The sequence below is a fragment of the Pelodiscus sinensis genome, chromosome 9 (genome assembly GCF_052426305.1).
Source record: "Pelodiscus sinensis isolate ZL-2025 chromosome 9, ASM5242630v1, whole genome shotgun sequence".
In the NCBI taxonomy this organism is placed as follows: domain Eukaryota; kingdom Metazoa; phylum Chordata; order Testudines; family Trionychidae; genus Pelodiscus; species Pelodiscus sinensis.
Genome location: NC_143060.1, coordinates 66,553,913 through 66,579,647, shown reverse-complemented (window position 1 = coordinate 66,579,647; position 25,735 = coordinate 66,553,913). Strand labels below are relative to the sequence as shown.

General features: G+C 43.7%; 1 protein-coding gene across 3 annotated transcripts in view; it reads right to left on the bottom strand.

Annotated features, from left to right (window-relative positions):
• The window catches only part of SUCO (SUN domain containing ossification factor), a 61,281-nt gene extending 35,546 nt beyond the window's left edge, over window positions 1–25,735 (bottom strand). For 2 of the 3 annotated variants that reach the window (XM_075937059.2, XM_075937060.2), the window contains exons 1-6: window positions 25,534–25,734; window positions 9,478–9,589; window positions 7,120–7,230; window positions 5,371–5,516; window positions 1,402–1,542; window positions 1,047–1,197 (exon numbers count right to left, since the gene is read on the bottom strand). In XM_075937059.2, coding sequence (XP_075793174.2) covers window positions 1,047–1,197; window positions 1,402–1,542; window positions 5,371–5,516; window positions 7,120–7,230; window positions 9,478–9,589; window positions 25,534–25,598 — 726 coding nt within the window. In that variant the 5' untranslated portion in view covers window positions 25,599–25,734. Of the gene's footprint in view, window positions 1–1,046; window positions 1,198–1,401; window positions 1,543–5,370; window positions 5,517–7,119; window positions 7,231–9,477; window positions 9,590–25,533 lie in introns of all 3 variants that reach the window. The other variant, XM_075937061.2, reaches the window with a different exon arrangement.

Here is a 25,735-nt window from a genome sequence, read left to right as displayed (position 1 = left end):
GACCATACAGATCCAGGCTGCCACGTGTTCAAGACGACTCAGGAATCCCCTCACAGTTGTGGTGGGGGTCTGGATGAGATCAGTCATTGTTTGCAATCTGGCAGGGTTGCTTTCACCTTCACGGAGTCCAGCACCAATTCTAGTCTTTGGATAGGAGACAGGGTTGACGTGTTCACGTTGAGGAGGAATGCTAGCCTCTCGAAGGTGTCCCTGACCAACTGGACTTGGTCCGGAGTCCTGGAGATCAGCAGGCAGCAGACACAGAGCAGATTCCATGAGCAACTGCTTCAAACAGAAATCCTGCTCTCTGAGTTCCTGGGCTTATCCACCCCACAGATCTTACAGCACTCGGACTGATGTGCTTGCAGGAGTTGCGGAGTAACTATTGGGCCTGTAACACTGCGAGACTTAAAGCCTTGGGCTTACGGCCTGTCCTGGAACCCTGTGAGGGGATGGGAGTGATCCCAATCTCACACTCCACAGCAAATAATTATAACTATACTACCCTAAAATTAAACAAAAGAAGGGGGTAGGATGAGTAAACTAGCTAGGGCAGCAGTTCTACCGGCTGCCCTAGACAGTAAGAAAGAATTGAGAGAGGTTCGGATAGCCAGGGGGTTCCCCCTACTGACCCAATGGGAATTTGTTGTCCCCCCCCCCTTCACTCTTCTTGCCACTATGAGATTCAAAACCCTCGTCTGCCACCCTCCAGACTGCTGGATTTGAACCCTCATCAATATCAGTCCTTAGTTCTCTATGATGAACGTTCTTACCAAGATCCTTCAATGAGCTCACTAGTGAAATCACATCACACAGGGCAGTAACTACAGCTCACTCCCCCAAATGAACGGAATAGTAATTCTTAAAGCAAGAGTAAAATAAGAAAAAAGTGAGGGGAAATGAATTTTTGAAGAAATCTTTGAGGCTATATACGTATCAAAGCAGAGGGAAGGGCAAAAAGATCATTATGCAAATTAAACAGAACTCTTGGATAGTTCCTTAATTAGTTGAGTCTTGGGCAGAAAATGTCAAGTTATATCACATACCTCCCTATTCAAGTTATCTGAAGCATTTAAAGCAGATTTCGCCTTCTCTGACCCATTCTTTGTTGCTGCAACCTTTGGCTCAAAATCCGATTTAGTTATCTTTCCCTTGCCATGTGAAGAGGAGATGTTTTCTATATGCTGACCCACAAGACTGAAAAATACACAAGAATATTGCAAGCGAACACATTAAGCAGGTTTCACAATCTTCGTATAACATTTAACATACACGACTTACGAGCTTGTACACACACAATGGATACAGAAGCAAGCTGAGCAGGTGAATGACTGTGTTACAAAGCCAGCATAGCAAAGCACATTCAAGTTATTTAGACTCACAACCTACTTCAATACTCACCTCTCAGGTGGACTGACAAAAGAGGAAGGCTCACTCTGAGGGTCAGCCTCAAGTGCCCCACCAATATCACAGTCAGGTTCTGACTGCTCTGCTTCACTAGAACTGACTACAGGGATATCAGCACGGGAATTTTCTATTGCACTGAAGGGAAAAAAATAATATGCTTTTTACCCTTTGGTATTAAAGTACCCTGCTAATCAAAGAGGTAAGTTAATGAAGCTATTTTGATAAAGAAACAGAGAATAAGTAATACAGTACCATGGAATTGTAAGTCACAGGTCTTGCAAGAAACTGAAGAGAAATAAGTAATGTTATGCCATTATTTTGGAAGTCTATTCTTATACTGCTCATCAAGAACGATCTATTTCCCAACTCTATACTATTTGCAATGGTTTAAGTATCAGCACACAACATTTATCTTGTAGAGTACCCAGTCTCCAGCTTCCAAAATTCTCCATTAAGACATTTTATCATTCTTGCAACAGGTAATTTTCCATTACTATTACAAAATAAAGGGGGAAACTGGCTCTCCTGTCCAACCTTTGCTTGGACTGAGGGAAAGGGAGCTGTAACCAGGGATGTAATAGCATAGTCGAATAACCGATAAGCAAAAGCTTATTGGTTAATGCTATCAACTATATGCATTTAAATGCAGAGCCTGTATTTAAACTGTAGTAGGAGCTGGGTAGCTCAATCCCAGCTCAGTCTTGGCTTGTGCCAGGTCTGGGGCCAAACCCCACTACAGCTCTGCAATTTAAAGGGCAGTGGGAGCCAGGCAGCCTGCCCCCCGGGCTCTTACTACATTTAAACGGCAGATCCACAGCAGACATTAAGTCCTGGACCCAGTGCGAGCCGGGACTGAGCTGAGCTGCCTTCCCTTATCAACTAATTGAATTGTCAATAAAAATTCTATCAACTACTCAAAAGTAAAATAACCGCATTTTAACATCTCTAGCTATAACCAGCTCATCCATGAGATCAGAGCCCGTCTTGAGGGCAGCCGAGCCGGGCAGCTGCCTGGGGCCACCATTTTCAAGGGGCTGCTGACAGAGCCCAATGGAAGCCCATTTGGGACATGCAGCAATTAAAGGGGCCGCGGCCACATTTTGCACTCCACCACCCCCACCACCTTGTTTTTTGCTCAACAAATTTTCCTCAGTGGTTGCCTGGGGCCATCAATTGGTTAGGACTGGCTCTGGGTGAGATTCTCAGGGTGACCCTTAACCAATGCAAATTAGAGCTGGCGGTAAGTTCCACCTACCCCAGCAGAACAGAGCACTGGCATGCTTCTTATGCCAGGAATGTGTGGCTCGAAGAGACACAAGGGCCTGGCAGCAGTGCATGTGCTACCAGGGGAATTCTCTGCTGATCAAATGATGCTGCAGTACAGCCCCTTTGCGTCACCGTGTAAAGGGGGCAACAAAAGGGCTAGATAATCTGTCCTAGTGTCTTAATTCCTTTCAGTCTTCAGGAAAAAAACTGGAACTTGCTAGACTGATCTTAAGACAATAAAAGGCCATCATTGCCCTTCACCAGAGATGAAGCAAAAAAAACAATTGATAAGAGGGAATAAAATAATTTTTGTTCAGCTCCTTTTTTGCCTACATTCATATAGGATAAGAGGTACACAGTGGTCTGTAAGGGGAATAAATCAGGGCCACGAAAAGCCTATGCTCTGCTGCCTCTCTTAGAACTAGCAAGCTTCACCTGAGGCAACACAAACTGTGTCACACTAATATTTTGATGCTGGGCTGCAAAACATGTCACCTTCTCTGCCCCTCTCTCTCAAAGCATAAAAAGTCAGCAACCTAAACTGTGTCTTTCAGTTTGGCATCTGGTGCTACCTCTTCAACAGAAGCAGCAATACAAAAATGTAAGGAACTAATTTTGGCACCTTTCAGATGAAAAAAAATGCTAAATAAGAGGGAAATCCCAGACAGTCAAAAACTTATTCTTGGCCATGCAGCAAATTGATCTGTCCATCGCTGGGAGTACAAAGGGAGGTCTACTGATTTTCTTGTTTAAGAGATTGATTTTGCAAGGCAGGTTCATTCAGGAGGTGTTAAATATAACCCTGTAATTATAGTCACTAGTTTTAAAAGTTAATAGTCAAATAAATAGATAATTTCCTTTAAACCTCTTTCAGTGGCAGAACCAGGTGAATCATACTTTTAAAATGCAAATACCAATGTCAAGGCATAAAACCTAACTTGAACATATGTATATTAAATTGCTCTGCACATTCTTCACCCTACCAGCCCGAGAGAATGAACAGGAACAATGTGAATCTGAATAATTAGTAATGCAATAAAATATGGTTTAAATATTAACTGATCTTAGTCTACACCCTAAATTTATTACCCACAAATGAGGACTTAGAGAGAAGATATACGTGTGTAGATTACATATATGAAGAGTAGCACATACAAGGCACACTTTGCCCTATTTAGTCATTTACAAGTGTAATGTGTTAAATTATTACAAAATGTGTGCACATTATTTGTTCACATGGAGCACTAACTGAAAGGCAAGTCAGAAAATAAAGTTTACATAACCATAACATCTTTCATATTGCTCATATGGCAACTCATTTTTCTGAAAGATTTCCAAAAACGTTCATCCTAGCCAGAAATTAATCATGAGCAATTTCATGCGCAAAAGGAACAACTTTTAAGTGATTGCAAAGCGAAAATAAGAGTTCAGATAGATAATTCAAGTATGTCTGCAGTGATTGTAATGTTTCATACTAAGAGAGAAGACAGCTAAACAGGAAGTTCACAACTCCATGCCTACAGCAAAATGTGTTAAAAGAGCGATACAACTTTTTCTTTAAAATCTTGTACTACAAAAGTGTTTAACTAATTTCATGTGTTGTTTATGCTTGAACACATTCTTGTTAAAAGTCCACTGTCACTTTAAATAAGTGTCTATACCGAAAAATGAATTAAAACAGGCATAAGCATTTTCTCACTTTTTAAAAGGGTTACAGGTATAAAGAAACATTCACCTTTTCTGGTCCTTCTGCTACTTGTTCCCCTTATTTATTTCCAGAAAGTCAATCCAAATGGTCAAAAATCATCAATCAGGGCCCAAAATATCATTAACTATCCCTAAAAATCCATGAGATTTAAAAAAAATAATAAATTTGCCTTCTCATTTCAGCCTTTAGGGCTCACTTCTTCCTGCTCTTCCAAACAATGAGGGCTCGAAACTTTAATAAAAAGGTGAAAGCCTCATGAAGTTACATGACTCCATGAACTAAGTGCTTAAAAAGCCCACTACAAGTGCTGCCAGCTTCTTGTGATTTTTACGAGTCTCTAACACCAAAGTCATAGAAGAATATCAGAGAATGAATCAGGATGAATGTGTCAATTAAAGGACAAAAACGGCAATGGAGATATTTGGGTTTGGACATGTGTCTAGACATGTGTTTGAGCAGGGGTCTAGACATGTGTTTTTCAGATATATTATGCAGTGTACATAGAATGCAATTAGCAAGCTAAATACTGTGGAATGAAACAAGTATTCCAGTTCTCAGTACCTCACTAGGTTGATATCAACATTGACAGTTCAGTCAAACAGAGTCCTGAAGAGGTGCACTGTGGAAGTGGTAGAGTATGTTGAGTGTCTTTGCTATTATAAATCAGTATTTAGCAAAAATAGTAAAGACCTGGTAGGCTGAAGTTTGCATAGTAGCAATGATAGCTCAGCCCCACCCCCACTGGAAAAAATCAAGGAGAAACCTGTTGCCATGGAGATTCTGAAGAACTGATTAAATACTTTCAGGTATTATTCTCTAACCAAAATACATAGCTGTGAGAATGCTATGATACTCTTGGCAAGCAAAATCCCAAACACAAACAGTATTACAACCAATTCCTCATACCCAACAATTTAGAAGGGCCACCTGTTTGGGGAAATGTTACTTATCCAATAAAGACCAAAATGGTAACAAAATAAAAGGCTTACTCAGGCTGCGAGACTGGAGAGGTCTCTGAGGTAGATGAACTGGAAATGTTTTCAATGCTTGCAGCTACGCTAGAAGAAGCTTCACTTAAGTCTGCTGAAGGTAGTGTCTCAACCTGAGGCAGACTTAATTCACCCATTTCTGAAGTCTGTTTAAAATATTAGAAATCATTGCAAAGTTTGAGTGACTTCTGATAAGTGAGATAATGTACATTTCTACTCTATTTACATAACACATACACATCTGAATTACTGCTCTCAAGTATCAAATGACCTCAAAAACCAAATATACTCACACAAAAGAAAGTGAGAATCTGACATTATAAAAGAACATTGTAACATACATGATACTAAATGCTAGTTTGCTACTTTTGTTTTATACTCAATACAATCTGGATATAATTTTTCCTATTATGCCATGTTTCTAGAAATTGTAATAGAATACATTTCCCCAAACCAAGAATTTACCACCTTTTTAAACAATAATGCTATTATAAAATAAATATATATTTAAGCAAATTAATTTAATTATGTTGGAAAAGGAATGTTTAATGTCTCAGTTTAATTAAAAATAATTTAAACTACCTAATGCTTTTATCCCAACGTTTCAAACATTAACTTTGACAAAACTTAAAAAATAAATAGTCTAGCAGCACCTTAAGTTTTTCCAGTTACAGACTAACTCAGCTACCCCTCTGGAGCTTATTCACTTTGACAACACTCCAGCTGAGATGTAAGTATTTTGGATGCATTTTTCATATAGGAAAACAAGCAAAATGAGATTCAAATAAATTGCTTGTCATTGGTCCTGCAGCCTGAACTGGAAATGTGGGTTTTAACTCCAAGTCTTCTCTTTTAGCTACACAGTCACACTGACTACACCATGCAAAACTACATAAAACTGTAAAATACATTTGTAGGTGTGCATGAGGTACAATCAAAACATTGCAAAACAGACCAGCATATTTCCTTCAGGAATGGAGAGTATTCTTAAGCACCCTGACTCATCAATAGGATTAATTTGAGTTGTAACACTAAACACAAAGAGGCTAGGGAGGTTTTATGATGCAATTATATCTATAAACCTAGAATACAGAATGAAATATTTTAGCAAACTTTGCTTTTGACTCTCAAAGTATGAGGTATGTTTAAACAGAAATCAAGTAACTTCTCTCTCAACTTCAATTGTTATGCAAAGTTCTCAAAGTACTTTATTACACACAAGCCTGCACTCTCCACTGAAATGCAGCCATCTTAAAGATGAAATGTAAAAGCTGTTTAGAAAATGAATACTGCAGCTAACTGAAAGTGCAGAGGGAGTTTAGATAGGTAGAAAGTATTGTAGATTCACAGAAGGAACCAGCAATTATCTAGGGTAAGATGCTACATTATATAGGCAATAGATTACCACCAAGTAACTCCTGATTCTAGCCAAATAAGTACTTATATGGCTTGAGCAGTTTTTAGAAAGCCATCCAATCTTGATTTAAAGGTTTCTAGTGATCCACCACATCCCTGCTAAGTTGTTCAATGGTCACTGTTACTTATACATGCTGAAATTTAATAATCAAATGTATTGGTCCTTGTTTTTTCCTCCCATCTAAAAGAGACATTAGAAGAGCTCTATGCCCCATATCTCCATGCAAGTGAAATACAATCTAGTTAAAAAACCTCTTCACACAAAAACGAAAAATTGAAACCCATAAAATGTTTAAAAAATGCACCAAACGACAAATAATTGAAAAAGCTTACCTGGTCATCCTTTGTGCAGTCAACAAGTAAATCCGTTTCTCTGGGATCAGTGTGTATGTTTGAGTCCATGTGTTCTAAAGACTCAGTTCCAATGGGTCTGCCTGTTTCCTCCTAATACATTACAAAGTAAAGAAACAATTGGATAATAAATATTCATACGATGCTTGAATTTAAACTTTGTGTTCCACTAAAAACAATTTCCCACTACTGGTCTTGAGATAAACCAGAAAATGAAGAATTTTACACAAACAAAAGAAAACAAACCAAGTGATGGAACATCTAAAGACATATCTTGCACATTACCTATATAAGCGAAATGTTCTTAAATCCTTGTCTATACAAGAAAAGTCACACCAGTTTAAATCAGTTTAATGGAGTTAAGGGCATATCTACACTTCTGAGGTCAATCTTTCAGCATCTGATTCAGTGGGTCTGGTAAGGACCCGCTAAATCGAACACAGAGGGCATCCCCAGAATTCCTCTCAGTTGCAAAGTGTAAAGGAAGCTGACAAGAGTTTCTCCTGTTGACTTCCTGATGTGGGGATGCCCCGGAAAAATCAATGCAAGATATGTCGACTCCAGCTATGCAATTTATTTATCTGGAGTTGTGCATCTTGTATCGATTTTCTCTACCAGCATAGACCTGGCCTAAGGGGTATGCACTAAAAGAAACAAATCAGTGTCCTGAAGGCCTGGACTGTACTTAAGATTTAGGCTAGCATAGCTATAGCAACACCACTCAGGAGTGTGAAAAAAATCCACATCTGAATGTTGTAGGCATGACGACAATCTTAATGAAGACGCAACCAGGCTAATGGAAGAATGCTGCTGTTGATCCAGCTACCATCACTTAGGGAAGTAGTGTTCCTACAGTGACAAGAAAACCTTATCCATTTCTATAGGGTGCATTTACACAATGGAGTTATGCCAGCATAGCTACAGACCCAAAGACATGTCAAACTGAAGCTTCCATTTCATGCATTTGATGAAGCAGGCTGCAGTCCACAGACTCTGTTTATGCCAAAGGATCAACTGTTCTAAATTACATCTTCACACACTTCAGAGTCATTTCTTAAACAAGCTACAAGTGATACTTTAGACCTATGGAATGAGTTTAATCTCTAGATTTAAATTTTAGACATTTGCTTCTGAAACAACCAACCACCCCTAAGGGAACAAGGGGGAAAGTGGTTATCAGAAAAATCAGCGCAAAGTGTACAACAGTGATTTCACAAATTCAAGCCCCACTAGATCACTTGGTTCCTTCTTTGAATGATGTCCCAGTGGGCATATTACATTAGCAATAAGAATCAAAATGGAGCACAGAGGATTAGCAACAGCTTCAATTTTTTGTGATTGCAGTTTTGCTCATTTTAAAATTTATCTTGTACTCTTAGCTATGGTAATCAGAAGTGCAGGACTGTGCATCTCTTAGAAAACTACAACAAGCCTGGACAATGCATGATCTAAGAGACAGGGACACAGTGAAAGTTTAAAAAAGTAGATGTTCTAGATGATTAGTTGTAGCACCTTTGCTAATTGGAGCATTTAGTACATTTTTTTAAAATCACTGATTTTGAACCTATCTTAACAAGAGGACCACCACTAGCTTTTCACCTAGTCATGTGATATCAGCCCATCTACTGAAAAAAATATGCACATCTCTCCATGACATGCAAAGAAGTCCTAATTAATTTTAACACTTTATTTCATATTTCAGCATTTTAGAGTAAGTTTCCATAGAGCTTTTGCTTGTATCAGATTCTCATTCACAGTTCACCAAGATGGAACCACTCAGCTTTACTGTATTCCTTAAGATGAAATGAGATATATTATGTGAATAGAAGGGAGGTCAGAGCCTCACTTAGTGTACGATTTCATAGCACCACTGATTCAAAAGAGGTTACATTTGGGGCCGATCTTCAGAAGATGTAAAATATTGTGTGGTTCAACGTACACATTTCAAATACTGTATATTAAATCTAAGATGTAGTGAAGGAGTTAATGGCAAGAATTCATCAAACATGTACGCGTACTAAGAATTTTTCATGGCAGAGTATGTTATTTTCGGTTTAGAATAGCATTAATTCACTAAATCAATAATTTAGCTCCCCATAAACTTTCCAAGCACGTTTTCCCATAGTAGCAACAAAGCAAAAGTCAATAAAGACAACAGGACAAAGATTTTTTCAAGACTCACCCTGTAGTTGCCAGCCAGTTCATACAATGACCACATCATCATCTATTTATGCATAAACCAGCTCTAGCTTTAAAACTATGAAAGTGCTTTCTGTGACACTGGGAAAGCCACCCCATTACTAAACTGTGTTTATAGCTCTCTGCATTTATATACTGTACCTTTTCCTGGATGTTCTCATCCTCATTTGCTGCCAGGGCATACTTATCAACTGGAGAGTTCTGTGATGTAGTTAAAGGGCTCTCTTTACAAAAAACATGCCAGCTGGGAAGCCTGTTAAGCAAAACAAAGACAAAACATGAACAAAAAACGTAATTTACAGAAACGTAAAGATTTAAAGAAATTATTTTTACAGTATTTATGTTCCCAACTATTGCATCACTATATACAATCATGTCTCTGCATTTTTGACATTTCAATTATATTAATTACCATCACAATATTATTACTGAGATCCTACCAAATTCACAACCATGAAAAACACACATCATGGATTGTGAAATCTGGTCTCCCCTATGAATCTGGTCCTTTATGGGCTTTTACCCTATATTATACAGGTTCCAAGAGAGGAGGCCAGCGTTTCTTAAATTGGGGAGGAGTCCCAATCCAGAAGGCAGTTGCAGAGGAGGGATGCAAGGTTATTTTAGTGTGGTTGTAGTATTGCACTGCCTTCAGAACTGGGTGGCCGGAGAGCGCTGACTAGTCAGGTGCTCAGTTCTATAGGAAGCGCCCCCACAGCAGCAGCACAGAAGAGTGGCAATACCATACCATGCCACCCTTACTTCTGCACTGCTGCTGGTGGTGGCTCTGCCTGCAGAGTGAGGCCCTCAGTCAGCCGCCATCCCTTTCTAGCTGCCCAGCTCACAACAGCCAGCAGCAGAGCAGAAGTAAGGGTAGCTATATTGCAACAGCCTTCCTTCTTCCCTCCCCCAATAATCTTGTTACCACCCCAACTCCTTTTTGGGTCAGGATCCCTGCCATAACACTGACATTTCAGATTTACATAGCTGAAATGACGAAATGTACTATTTCTAAAATCACGACTCTGAAATTGACCAAAATGGACCATGAATTTGGTAGGGCCGAAACTGTAAATTAAGCATACCAAACAGGCAGAATCATTCGTCCAATTTGAAATTCAGAGTAATCTTGCCCTGCCATTGCAGATACCCCACCCACACACACACATACTGATTACATCCCCTCCCAGACAAGAGTCTAAATAAGATTACCTAAAAAGACATGTAGAAAAGTCTTTAAATGGGCATCCTCTAGCCATTAGCTCTTTTTTGGCACACGTCTTCTTCATCTCTTACCTTTCCCCTCTTCCACAAAATTCTAATCTACTGCTCCCTACAAAAATTCTAATTTTAAACATCCACTCAAAAATGGCATCAAGTATAGCCTGCTGACATTGTACAATATGCCACTAAATAATGCTCATACCAAGAAAACTAAGCAGATATTTCTAATCAGTTAACAAATGTTAGACTTGGAGACAGTATATCTGACACAGTCTTATGCAGAGTCTCCCTCTACCCTAATAATCAACAGCAACATTTCAGAGTTAATTGTTTGGGTTTTTTTGACCAAAGGGTAACTTTGCCCATTTTTAAAAGGGAGGTTTTATTTTAGGGAAGCAGTTTTAGTTCAGAGTTCCTTGTAAATGCTATTAATACAGTTGATCCAGACTAGCAGCCAGAAAAAAAATTCTAACTCTAAAGTTAGGCAATTCATTTAGTTTAATGATTGACACTGTTCCATTCCTATTACTTTTCTCATCTGTATCAATCACACAAGGTATCAAAGGCAGCAGCATGTGGGGAGGGAAACAGGTGGGAGCCGGTGCTTGTGGGTAGCCAGTGTTTAAGCCCCCTGAATGTGAAACCACTGAAATTTTCAGCAGTTACACAGTTACAAAAAATCCCCCCCCACACATCATCCCTAGAACAGACTTCTGGTAGCATTTTGTTATTACCAAACAGTACTATAGACTATCAATGAAATACTCCATAGGTGGAAGCACATTTGTCAAATCTTTATACACAATATTAAAAACAAGATGCTAACTCATGATACGTGCAGCTCTACCAGTCTTCAAGATACAGCTAATCCAGTTTAGTAGTTCCTTAATACAAATGCCACCTCATAAGTCAGCACTTTTTTGGCTTTGTGACAAAGATGCCACACTATTTATTGTTTATTATGTATTTATGTGCGGATAGTAGCAAAACTATTTCCATACTGGTGGATGAGTAACAAAACAACTTCTACTTGAATGACAAGACTTGAAACTACCACCAGTCTTTCAGATTATCTGTACAGTAAGGCTTTCTAGTCAACATTAAGATTTTATTATTCCCTGTCTTTGCTATATTTCTCTTGTTGTATCACGATTTACCATCTCTCTCTGAATAGTCACTGTTCCTAAGAGTCTCCGACCTTGCAAAAGTTTTTATATGACCATTCAAGTTTGCTACAGATGGTTCAATGACGACAGCAACAGAAGCTATTTAAATCTGATAAAGAACTATCTGGCATTTTCATTGGTATATTTCTACACATGATTTCTTGGATGCCCCACTGGATTCCTAAGGTTAAGAAGAGATACAAGTCCAAGTCTTGGCTGCAAGCCCAAGCTTACAAGACAAAAATGTTACCCTTCAGACAATAGGCATGTGTTGTTCCTTACCGTACTGGGGGGAAGGGGCAACACATCTGCTCATCACTGCTGAACAAAACAGTGTGTGTGATATCGTGATTTAGCAGTGTTCCACTGATAGCTTGGCATCCATAATAAGTCCAGCCGTATTAGATGTTACGTCTGTAAAATCTGAGTGCCTTTGTGCTAGGGCAACATCAGTTTCAATGTCCAGTTTGGGGTTTTTTTTAAATAGTTCTTAAGTTCCTCATTATTTAAAGTTAATTTAAATGTGGCATTTATTCTTACTACAGAAAACTTATCAAATGAGTAGACAGTGGAAAAATGAATTAGATGAATTACAAGCTGGCCAGAAGTAAACTGAATCCAAGTAAATGTAATTATCAGATGGCATCAATCATGACACCATGTGGAGATGCATCTCTTACACTGCACTACAGGAACCTCCTCTGCAAAGAAAACCAAAACTTTGCTTCCGAAGGGATATTTTCTTATCCAGTACATTTTAGTATTTATCCATAAAGCATGAACCACCACCTTGCTGCTGACAAATAGTCTCCACTTTCCCAATAATAAAATGGCTTAATTTCTAGAAGCATATCAGACTGAAAATTTAAAGCATAAACTTGTTCAACACAAAATTTAAAATCAGACCTATGTACAGGGTCAACTCCAAGCAGTGGGCAATGAAGCACAGAGTATAACCAAGCATGGCTATCACAAACTCTTATTTCCAGGGTCTTCCCACATCTACTATATATCTGAAAGTTTGTGTCTGTTCAAGAACTCCTCCTAAAAGGTAAGAGTCAGGACCACTACATTTGATATACAGCCTCCTCTTATGATAACTCAAAGCAAGGTCAGAGTTTGATTGGGCCATGAAAATGGTAATGTGCCTGGAAAGTAATTGTGTCTCATAAATCATTAAGGGGTGAAACCTGCTAGCAAGCACAATTATACTGCAGAATGACCAGGGGGGAGTGGGCACACAATGGCCAGCTGGGGGAGGGACTCTGGGTGTTGCCCCCGTGCTTCTCCCCTCCCCCATGCTCCACAATCAGAGCATAATCCACTCTCTCCCCCAGACCCTGTCCATGACAGGCCCAGGAGCATCTCAGGAGAGGGCTGCTGTTGGCCCTGTTCCCAGGGAGGCTTCACTGCCTCCCCAGGAGCGAGACCAGCAAGGAGGCTTCACTGCAGCTTTGCAGCCAGCTCCCTGGAAGTGGAGCCAGCAGCCCCTGCCAGCCCTGTTCCCGAAGAACCGGCATGCAACCTGCTCCGTGTGTGTACGTTTGGGGCTGGGGGTGCTACCAACTGTGCTATGGATAAAGCATAATTTTGTTAAAAATATTTTAAAGCTCTTCAAATCTAGCAAAGAACAGAGTTTTTCTTTTAAAAGTTAAAGTTATGCCTCATACCAGCCAGCATAGCTGTGAAGGTATAAAATTCACACATTTTAAAAACAGTTCCCTTATCGGGTAAAGTTATTTTAGAGCAAGGCTAGAACAAATAGTGTGTGATAGCTATTATCTGTTTAGTGCTGTTCACAGGAAGCAGAAATGACTTTCAATACAGGCAGCCCCCGGGTTACGTGAATCCGACTTATGTCGGATCCGTACTTACAAACGGGGCTTTTCTCGCCCCGGAGGACGCGGGCGCGGGTTCCACCGCCCACATCCTCCAGGGCGAGAAAAGCTGCTCTGCGTCTCCCTGGTCTGCTGGGGGGGGAGGGACCCCCAGCAGACCAGGGAGACGCGGAGCAAAGCCGCGGAGGACTCGGGCGGCAGGACTGCGGCCCGTCTGGGCGGTCCCCCCACCTGGGGGCTCCGCGGCTTTGCTCTGCGTCTCCCTGGTCTGCTGGAGGCCCTCAGGGAGACGCGGGAGACACGGAGCAAAGCCGCGGAGGACCCGGGCAGGGGGACCGCCCAGATGCGCCGCGGTCCCGCCGCCCAGGTCCTCTGGGGCGAGAAAAGCTGCTCCGCGTCTCCCTGGTCTGCTGGGGGGGGGGGGGGCCCCAGTAGACCAGGGAGATGCGGAGGACCCGGGCGGCGGGACCACGGTGCGTCTCGGTCCCGCCGCCCACGACTCCCTGATCTGCTGGGGGGGGGGGCCTGCAGCTAGTGCACCCCTCCCTCCCCCAGCAGATCAGGCTTTTCTCTGGACACCTGTGGTAGAGCAGCTGGGGCGCTGCCAGTTGGTCCCGTAGTGCCGCTCTTGGCGCTACTGGACCAACCCAGCAGCACCCCAGCTGCTCTGCCCCAGGCGTCCTGATTCAGCCACTGCTGGTCAGTTTCAGCAGCTGCTGAATCAGGACTCCTGGGGCAGAGCAGCTGGGGTGCTGCTGGGTTGGTCCCCGCAGTGCCGAGGTGCAGCGCTGCGGGGACCTACCCGGCAGCGCCCCAGCTGCTCTGTCCCAGGCGTCCAGATTCAGCCGCTGTTGAAACTGATCAGTAGCTGATTCCAGGAAGCCCGGGGCAGAGCAACTCTGCCTCCGGCTTCCTGTAGTCAGCCGCTGGTCAGTTTCAGCAGCGGCTGAATCTGGACGCCAGTTCCGACTTACATACAGATTCAACTTAAGAACAAACCTACAGTCCCTATCTTGTACGTAACCCGGGAACTGCCTGTAGTGATTTTAAAATGCATTTAATTAAGTAATCGTATAATTGCTGAAAATTTCAGAAGTTACCCTCAGGAGAGCAGACTGAGGTGAGGCTTACTGGTTCAAGTTAACCAGGGGTAGGGCAGCTGCCATGGACAGGGGCTGCTCTGGTTGGGCTAGAGGGGAAATGGAGGGGCACTCCAGCTCTGCAGCAAGGGGGGAAGGGTACTCCAGATGGGCTGCAGTGGTCTCCCCTTTAATCAGTTAAACACTACACCAGTAGTAGACAACCATCAAGAGCAGCATTTGAAGTATTTTACTCCACTAACAGTTATTAAGAGTGCTTTTTTTGTGACGGTACTGCCCAGTATGCAGTACCGGCACATCCAGACACAGTACAGGCATCTTCAGTCAGAACTCAACTTTTCCCCTGGAGTATGGGCACCTTTTTTTATATATAAAAAAAGCACTGGTTATTAGTATCTTGTCCATTTCAAAAGAAACATGGCTTTACTGAAAGACAGAGGAGGAAGCTGAAGTATTTGTCCTTAGGCATTATGTAATTTCATTGGGAAAACAACACAAAAAAGCAGTGAAGAACAAGATTACGATAGGCAGAATAAGCAGCAGTTTAAAGAATTAAGAAGGAATAGCCACCTGCAAGAAAGGCCAAAGAAGGTTAAGAGTAAAATGCCAGGAACCGAAAGGTGACATGTCTTGGCAACAGACAGAGAGTCTTACAGAGTAATGGCAGTTATTATAATTACATGGTTCTGCTTCCATTTAAGTAGGATTCTCTCGCACGTTGAACAAACAAATTAGAAGTTTCTACGACAATACTTTTGAGATATGACATGACGAAGATACTCAAATAAGTTTCAACGACAACTTGAAAAAAAGGTCCATACATCAGAAACAGCTTGTCCAATTCATTTCAAGATACCATAAAAAACCTACAGGAAACATGAAAAATTTCAACACAAAGGACCTCCTTGTGGGACTTAGTATGGAATAAAAATAGGGCTTAAAGCAAAAACCTGCATTACTATTTTCCAATATACAAGCCAAAATATAGATCAAGAGATAAATTCAGACTCTACTAGTACCAAATCCCTGCTTTAATTAAAAAATACTCATCATTAGCTACAGCACAACAACTGGCAACTCCAAAACAAAAGCATTCTGTACACAAAACACGCATTTCACTTTCAAGGTCAACAGATGGAAGGAGAGGTTTTCAGTATATGAAACAGAATGCCTATGTCTGTTTCTTAAAAGTTTCTCCACAAAAAGGTACGCATGAAATAATTTTATTTTATGAAACATTTTAGTACCACACCGGCTGTCTTAAGAAGAGATTTAAAGGCAATGAACTACAAAATAAATTCTGCCATGACCAATACAATTTAAAACGTTAAGATTTCTATCCAGAACTGGTTAACCAATTAAAGGGAGCGACAGGCTGAAGTGGCTTCCCCCATCTTGGCAGATGGGCTGGAGTGGAACCCCTGGCCAGAGCAGCCCTTGCCTGCAGCATGCCACCTGGGTCAGGCCTGCCACAAACAGAGCCTGTTCCAGCCGGCTGGAGCAGCCCCAGCCCACGGAAGTTGGGGAGCTGCTCCAGCCCCTACCGATCAACAGCAATCTGTAAGCCTCACCCTTTACAGCCCTACCTAGTACCTCTGACTGCCACCACTGGAAGGAAATTTGCACTGTATTATTTAGAGCATCAACATTTGAGGTTTTTTTCTTAACAGTTATTTCGGTTGTGAAAGCTTGTAATAAGCCAGCAATACAGACTTGTGTAACCTTATATATTCGTGACAGTAAGACTGCTGTTAGCATAAAATGCAAAAAAGCTAGGAAGGGAAGCATTTTAGTCCCACTCAGTATGAAGGTTCATTGTGAGCCTTCATGTAATTCGTTACAGAGAAAGAACGAATTATCTTGTATTTAGCAAACAGGACTGGGAGTTAGGACACCTGGGTACTATTCCTGGCTAGGCCACTGACTCTGAACAAGTTATTTCAGGCTTGAATACATTAAGGATTTTGGCACCACTGTAGCTTCTCTGGTGCAATCCCCCAACATAGATATACAGTACTTAAAATTTACCTTAATGAGTAACTCTCCAGGTGAAATCCCTGGTATAGCACAACTACAATGGGGATGTCTATACCAGCAGAGCTACACCAAGACCAAAATCCCTCATGTGGAAAAGCCATTAGCTTCTCTATGCTTCATTTTCCCTTATCCACATCTGTGAAATGGGGTAATAGCTTTACAAATCCTTGTGAAGCAGGTAACTGCCATGTGAAGCATTTTGAGATTCTGGGATGAAAAGTGCTATAGAAGTGCACATTATAACAGTTATATTGATCAACCTGAGGTCCAACAATCTTCTGAAAATGGTATTTAGTAGCAAAGATGTGAGTGTAAATGGTTATCTGATGAGCTTTCACTATTATATGCAGCCCCCACCCTCACCTTGGTGGTGTGGAGAGGGGGAGGGCAGCTCCAAACATGTAACTGCTGAAATTTTCAGTGATTACAAGTTTACCTGAGTAAATGCATTTTAACATCCCTAATTAGTAGTGAATAAAAACTGGACAAAGACAATTTACAGCATTTTCTTTAGTGTTTAAATAGCTATCAAAGACAGTTTAAGTTCAAATCAAGCAGCAAGTGCTATACAACTAAATATCTAAGAACCCCAAAGTGATCTGCAAGTTTCCAGGGGCTGCACCATTTAATTGGCTCTGCAAAAGAAAAACCATTTAGCATTAAAAGTTCAGCACAAAACACACTTTGTATGTTTTCAGGTCACCACAGTGCACACAAAAGGGCTGAAGAACGGTGTTTTGCAAACACAAAAACAACTTTCACACAATTCCCACATCCCTCTCAGGACTGTCTGACAAATCCTTCATGTAACCAGAACTCTGACCCATACCAACATAGATATTTTTAGAATAATATATTGCTAAAACATAATTCCTTAATGCTGCCCGTGATTACTGATAGGGCCTAGAAGCCTAGTAGCAAATGCAATTATCTAAAACCATCCCAACATCCTGTTCTTATCAGTTACCAGGGACAGTATGAAGCAAAATGCAGGACTATGTAGCACTTTAAAGACTAACAAGATGGTTTATTAGATGATGAGCTTTCGTGGACCAGACCCACTTCCTCAGATCAAATAGTGGAAGAAAATAGTCGCAACCATATATACCAAAGGATACAATTTAAAAAAATGAACACATATGAAAAGGACAAATCACATTTCAGAACAGAAGGGGGATGCAGGGGGGATGCAGGGACAGTATGTCATTGATCCAGTTTTTTAGAAAGATGTGGTTTCACTATATGCAGTACTTTATGCATTTTGCCTCAAAGCTTTATGTTCAGATGAAGTTCCAAAATGTAACTGTTTAATCCCCAAAAATGCTAGAAAATGAATGATACTCCTGTTTTAGTTGCTAGCCCATAAATTATGGACTCTTGCTCCATAGGTTTTTAATACAGAAAATAGTATCTTTAAGAGAAACAAAACTATCCCAATAAAAAAAACATGTTTATAGGAGGATCACAAATGTAAAATTAGGTGCATAATGAGTATCCAAATGGCCACGGTATAAGAAATATAGGAATATCAAAGTTGAGATTTTTCCAGATCCTTTTAGGTTTCTTAGAATCCATAGCTGGTAACAGGTAAGGACACTTGCAACTAAAATGTAATTTGGTTCAAACTCAGGAATCATCTAGCTCCGTGGTCACCAACCCATCAATAGCAATCAACCAGTTGATTGCGAGGACTCAACCAGTCGACTGCAAGGCGTTCGGGCCACCCCCTATTTCCCCCCGCCCTCTAAGAAGCCCCACTACCTACTTAAAGCGACATTAGAGGTAATGCCGGCTTCCTGCGAGGTGGACGGAAGTCCTGCAGCTACGCGCCACTTCCGGGGGGGTTCTGGAAGTGCGCTGGCTGATCCCTTCCCCCAGGTCTGTGGCGCGCCGGGGCGTGCCTACTCGGCACGAGGGGAGAGTCATCCCCAGAGGAGGCGCGTGCCAGGCTTCCCTCCTCAGCAGGGGGGGGGGAAGAGGGAGGAGGAGAGGGAGGAGTCCCGGGAGGAGGCAGGTGCAGGGGACTCCCTGTCCCCTCTCCTCTATCCCCCCACTGGCACCGTGCCCCTGCCCTAGCACCCACTAGCACCTTTCCCCAATACCATGTTCCCTGCTCCCAACAGCACAGTTGGGGCCACATTAGTGAGGCTTGGGGGAGTTTTTGGAGGAGGTTTTTTTTTTGCATCTCACTTGTGTGGCCCCCAACTGACTTTTCTGTGGGTCAGTGACCCCTGACTCAAAACAGGTTCCTTGCCCTTCTCATAAATAAAGACATTGCAGAAACTTTTTGTGTTTGACATAGTATTTTATTTAAAAATGAAGCCTGGCCAACAAACCCCCAATTGGGGCCACGCCCCTATCTGGCCGCAGGATTATAACACTCCTGCACCCCTCCTCTCCCAGACCTTAGATCTGAGCCTATCATACACTGGACCACCCCTGCCCTGAGGCCCTCACATACCCCAACCCAAATTCCTGCACCCTTACATCCACAAGCCTGTGGCTTGCTTAGTACCCCAACCCTCCATCTGACCCCAACACTCCCCAGCCTGAGCCCCCTTCCCGAGCCAGCGTCCCCTTCTCCACCTCCTCCTGCATCCAAATTTATTCCCAGAGCTTGAATCTTTCACCCTTCCCACACTCAAACCCCTCTTTCCCACCACAGAGCCCATACATCCTGTCTCAGCCCAGTGAGAGTTAGGCTAGACTGCAGGAGATTTTCCAGGATTCTAGAGGTATCCTGGAAAAAGTCTTCCGCATCCAGGGACATGTTTGTTCTGCTTTTTTTAGTGGAAGAGCAAACATGCTCTTTCAGTAACCCCTGTATTCCTCGTTCCATGAGGAATAAGGGGGCTTCCGAAAGAAGAGGTTTTTCTGACATTTTGGCCTGTCTAGACTGGACCAATGTTGGAAAAAATCTCTTCCTACAGAAGAATCAGAAAAAAAGTGGCAGTGTAGAGTATATAAAGGCTGAGGATAGCAAGCGATGGAGAGGAGGAGAATAGAGAGTGTGGGGCTTCAAGAAAGGGGTGGGATCTTGGGGGAAGGATGGGGCGGTAGATCTTGGCTTATTCTGACATTTAAAAAGTAATCTTGGGTGTAAAGAGGTTGGAGACCACTGATCTAGCTGATCCAGAAGAAGTTAGTCCAAATAGTGAGACTAAGAATCTGAATGGCTTTAAGCCACATCTATAGGAGCTAAAAGTATTATAATAATGGTAACAGAAATAAAAGTGTAAGATCTTTCCTCATTTCCTTTGTACATTTGATAATCTGTGGTAGGCGGTTTCATTGTTACTTTCCTCTGTAGAAACATTTATGCCCTCATAGTGCGGGGTTTTTCATAGAAAAAGAACTGTAATGACTAGGAAATGTGACTGTAAGGTCACAAGGTTTGTCATAAGAACTGCAGACACTTGAAATCGACTCACATTTTACCTCTCAGAGCTGGAAGGGACCTTAAGAGATCATCAAGACCAGTCCCCTGCCCTCACGGCAGGACCAAATACCATCCCTGACAGATTTGACCCAGATCCTTAAATGGTCCCCCTCAAGAATTGAGCTCACAACCCTGGGTTTAGCAGACCAATGCTCAAACCATTGTGCTATCCTACCCCTAAAGTCAAAGCTGGTACTGTATCCCTTATCTATTAGATTCTTTGGTGGCTGATTGGAAATGAGACTTGGTATTCTTTGGATTTCTTACCCATCAAGCAGCCATAACACAACTGAAGTTAGTGTGTCGTTTCAATACACAATTTATAGAATTCATACGAGTGGAGAGTTATTTCTTAGCTTTTCAGATCCGAGGGGTTTATTGAAAGACTGAGTTGGAAAAAGGTGTACCGCCATTCTGTACATGGGCATTTTACTCTCTATTACTGCCCAACCAGCACCTTCTACCAACACAAAGTTTACTTTAGATAACTGTTTTAAGAATCAGAGTTGTATTAATCTTATTTCCTTACCACATATAGACCAGTGGTTCTCAATCTCTGGCCCATGTCACATTGGTAACAAAATGGTAAGTAGGTTGAGAATCGCTGACCTAGACTATTTAATAAAAGACACCAAGAAGAGTGTCTGTGCCAGCTGAGATAGTGAAGACAATTTTACTGCTAAAGTTGACAAACTACAGTACAGCCTCCAAGATTGATCAGCATATTGCCTGATAGTTGTCATCCAGCCTTGAATGATTTAGAGATAATAAAAGGTAAAAAAAAATCTGAGCAAATTTTCCCCAAACTAAAAAAAATAGTGGAATTAAAAGTTGCCTGAATTATACCAAGACAGCACATTTCTTTCCAGTAATCTGCAGAACTTGACACTTGCTTATCACCAAGTGGAAGGGATCTTAACTTTTCTGACTCTACCACAGAATATATATAGACATCGCTGTGATCTTTTGTTCAATAGTTACTAAAAAAGACTATTCTTAAAATGCAAGGAACTTATGAGGACAATCTAAGTAATTGCCGCTTTGGGTCACTGAATTTATCATCAGCCCCAAACACGACACTGAGGAGATGAATGCAATTCAAAGAGCTACCTGTGAGTCTACCCAAATAGAGTAAATTGGGACTGAATAGGTAAGGATCCACCATACTGTATTGTCCACTTTACACTGTGATGATTGGCCTCAGCTGGAGTATTGTGTCCAGTTCTGAACGCCACATTTTAGGAAAGATGTGGACAAACTAGAAAAGTTGCAGAAAAGAGCAAACATTATCAAAGTTCTAGAAAACATAATCTACGCGACACGACTGAAAAAATTGGGTTTGTTTAGTCTGGAAAAGAGAAGACTGAGAGGATATAACAGCTTTCAAGTACCTAAAAGGTTATAATAGAAAGAGAAGGGAGAAAAATTGTTCCCCTTGACCTCCGATTATAGGACAAGAAGCAATGGACTCAAACAGCAAGGGAAGCTTAGGTTGGACATGAAGAAAAAATTCCCAACTGTGAGGGTGATTAAGCACTGGAATAAGTTGCCTAGGGAGGTTGTGGAATCTCCATCATTGAAGATTTCAAAAGCAGGTTAAACAAACATCTGTGCTTGGCTCTGCCATAAGTGCAGGGAGCTGAACTTGATGACCTTTGAAGTTCTTTCCAGTTCTATGATTTTAGAACATTACACGATGAAACATTTTGTACACTATAAGCTCTCACCACAATGTTGTGAATGTTCCCTCTTGCCCTGTTAGTTCTCTAAATCTGTAGTTTATTCAAGTAGAGAACCCACCTACAGTTTTAATACACAAATGCTATATTGATTTTTTTATTCTGAAATTTTTCAAAAAGACAAGCTCAGGGATTCAAGAAACAATTTGTTTTTAGAAGAGAATCCAGTATCACTAGTTATCTTTCAAACAAAATTAAGTAAATTTCAGAGGAAGAGGAATGCAATGACCCACTGCCAATATCTTCCAAAAGCTCATATTGACAGTAACTGCCTACAAGGTTGACTGTCAACAAAAATATATACAGAGCAAAACTGTCCTAATTCAGCACACTTTTTAAAATAAGTTGCAAACTTCTGACATGCCTCTTGTGTGATTTGCAACACCAATGTGAAGAGGCTAGTGAGACATTCTTCTGGAAGTTGTACGTGAAATGTGACAAGCAAGCAATTAAGTCAATCCTGTGATTATTTATGAAACTGGAAAATAAAGAGAGGGATATATCCCATCCCTAAATTCTTTCACTCTCTCTTACGATCCCACATGAAGCGTGCATTTATCACCTTCCTTCTCCACAGGTTTCAGTGAAGTCTCTACCAATGTCTCTCCACATGTATTAATGTTTCCTGTTTGTTGCTTCAGGATTCTTTTATCTTCCTATAATAGACAGCAATAGCACTTAAGAAAAGCAGAATAGTCTGCCTCAAAAATTTAGAACACAAAGCCACAGTGGAAATAGCAGAAGACCAGAGTAATTGCAAGACAACATGAACAGTCCACATGTATACAGCTTTTAAAAATATTAGATGCCTGTATGAGTCAGTTGTATAGTCACTCTCAGTTAGCACCTTATCAAAGGCATTGCAGCAGAAGTGGATCTTGAAGACTTGAAAGGAAATGGAAGAAGATTTACAGACTAGTTCAAGGAGCAAACGCCACACGTAAAAGAAAGCACAAAGGTACTTATGAGGAAAAAAGCAGCTGACATCATGATACAGGTCAGGATATGACAAATATTTCAAGCTCAGACAGGCTATATTGTGCGCAATTTTAAAATGGAAAGAAAGAAGATATCTGATAGATCTGACATGATCAAAACAGGACAAAACAGGATTTTTTGGGTTGCAATGTATCTGAAGAGTAAGGAGCACACAATGGGAAGTAGATGTCAGGAAAAAGGTTTCTGAAGTAGCCTGAATGGCAGATACAATGAGAGTTTTAGAAATATGAATTTAAAAGAAAACCCAGATTTAAAAAAATGTTAAGAGAAACTTCAAGAATGTGAAACAATCTAAATGTGTGGTCTAAAGAGGCGGCAAAGTTGAAGATGACACTCAGGTTATGTGCCTGAGAGGGTAGTGGTGCCATTCGAACATAAAATTATTTACAAAGAGGCTACATAGAAAACTTGTTAGCCCTGCACAAGGCCATGGGGACCACAACCATGTTCAGCCAGACTGCAAAGTGAGAGAGAGAAATGAGAGTTAATACTGTAAGTCAGTCTCTCAACAACTGGCCCATGGATTGGTGCCAGTGCCTAAGATTTTCCTGATAGTTTAAGAAGGGAGCAAGCCAGTCCTATTATCAAAAAGGTTAAGAAACATTGCTGTAAGTCACCCCCAGGATTCCACAGAGTTTCACACACACCACAACACAGTTATTTCACTAGGGGTGATGGGCCCAGTCACCTCACACACAATGGGTGGAAGGAGAAGAGATATCTTCCCATGCACACTGCGTATTTCCCAACTAAAGATTTTACATAATTTTGTAAACCATTCAGCTCAGCCTGGGCTGCAACAGAAACAATCCCATTCTATGCTCAGACAAGGTCTTCCTTCCTAAAATCACTTTCTGAACTACACTAGAGCTGCTTCTCTACCCACCAGGAATCCAGCAGACATGGAGGTTGATTACTGGGACTTGTTTTCTGGTACAGCAATTGAGTTGCAGTGTCCCCCTGAAGGGAAGTTAAAGCACCTGTCCTTTGGAGCATCGTTGGGTGCAGCAGAGGGCCTTTGTGGAAAGAGGTATTGCAGCCACAGGAAGGAGAGACTGACCAGGGCTAAGTGTACACTGGCCCTTCACAGCGCTGTAACTTTCTGGCTCCAGGGTGTGAAACAGGCTACAGCTACTCTCCTGGCGCAGGTGGTTTACAAAGAGCACAGGGAGAGCTCTCTCCCAGCACTCCAGCTGCGGCCACTTTCAGTTTAAAGCCCTGCCACCACTGCGTTTTAAACTTTTAAATGCAGACAAAGCCTAGAAGGCAACCTCGCCTGAAAACCTGGGTGACAGGGAGCAAGAGACCCCACCACTCACAGCACAGGCAGAGGGGAGACCTGCCCCGGGGCAACAGGACCCCCGTCACACCGCACAGGTGGGGACCGACAACCCCCCAGGCAGGGCTAGAGCGCACCCGGAGTAGCGGAAAGTCACAGAAAGGCCAGCACGCAGCAGAGAGCACCCCAGAGCCCCAGGCGCACGGCCCCACTGGCGCATCAGCGCCCCACATAGCGCGGGGGCACCCCCGTATCCCAGGCAGGGGGGCCACTCCCAGAACGGGGGGCAGACACCCCCGTACTCAGGGACATAGGGCACCGCTGGAATGGGGGGGCTTCCACAGCTCGGAGAAGAAAAGGCACCCCCCATCCCGGGCTACAGGCGGGGGGACTGTTCCCAGAATGGGGGGGACACCCCCACACCCGGGCCTCAGGGCCCACTGGCGGGGGGGGCCGTTCCCAGAAGAAGGGGCCGTTCTCAGGAGGGGGGTCACAGGGCCCCACTGGCCGGGGGGGGGCCGTTCCCGGGAGGGGGGTCACAGGGCCCCACTGGCCGGGGGGGGGGCCGCTCCCGGGAGGGGGGTCACAGGGCCCCACTGGCCGGGGGGGGGGGGGGGGGCCGCTCCCGGGAGGGGGGTCACAGGGCCCCACTGGCCGGGGGGGCCGCTCCCAGAAGGGGGGGTCACAGGGCCCCACTGGCCGGGGGGGGCCGTTCCCGGGAGGGGGGTCACAGGGCCCCACTGGCGGGGGGGGGGGCTGTTCCCGGGGGGGGTCACAGGGCCCCACTGGCCGGGGGGGGGGGGCTGTTCCCGGGAGGGGGGTCACAGGGCCCCACTGGCCGGGGGGGGCTGTTCCCGGGAGGGGGGGTCACAGGGCCCCACTGGCCGGGGGGGGGGCTGTTCCCGGGAGGGGGGGTCACAGGGCCCCACTGGCCAGGGGGGCTGTTCCCGGGAGGGGGGGTCACAGGGCCCCACTGGCCGGGGGGGGCCGTTCCCGGGGGGGGGGCACAGGGCCCCACTGGCCGGGGGGGGGCTGTTCCCGGGAGGGGGGTCACAGGGCCCCACTGGCCGGGGGGGGGGGCTGTTCCCGGGAGGGGGGGTCACAGGGCCCCACTGGCCGGGGGGGGCCGTTCCCGGGAGGGGGGGCACAGGGCCCCACTGGCCGGGGGGGGGGGGGCTGTTCCCGGGGGGGGGTCACAGGGCCCCACTGGCCGGGGGGGGGCCGTTCCCGGGAGGGGGGGCACAGGGCCCCACTGGCCGGGGGGGGGGGCTGTTCCCGGGGGGGGGGTCACAGGGCCCCACTGGCCGGGGGGGGCCGTTCCCGGGAGGGGGGTCACAGGGCCCCACTGGCCGGGGGGGGGGGCCCCCCGCACTCACCAGAGCAGGCAGCAGACGGCGAGGCAGGAGCCCAGGGCCAGGAGCCGGCGGGGCGGCCTCCTCATCGTCCCCCCGCTGAGCGCCCCGCGGCCGGGAGGCGGCGGCGCATCCTGCTGCCGAGCGGCGCGAGCGCAGCCGTTACCCTCCCCCCTCACGCGCTGAGCTGGAAGCAGACGCGTCACCCCCGCCCGCACGCCACGCC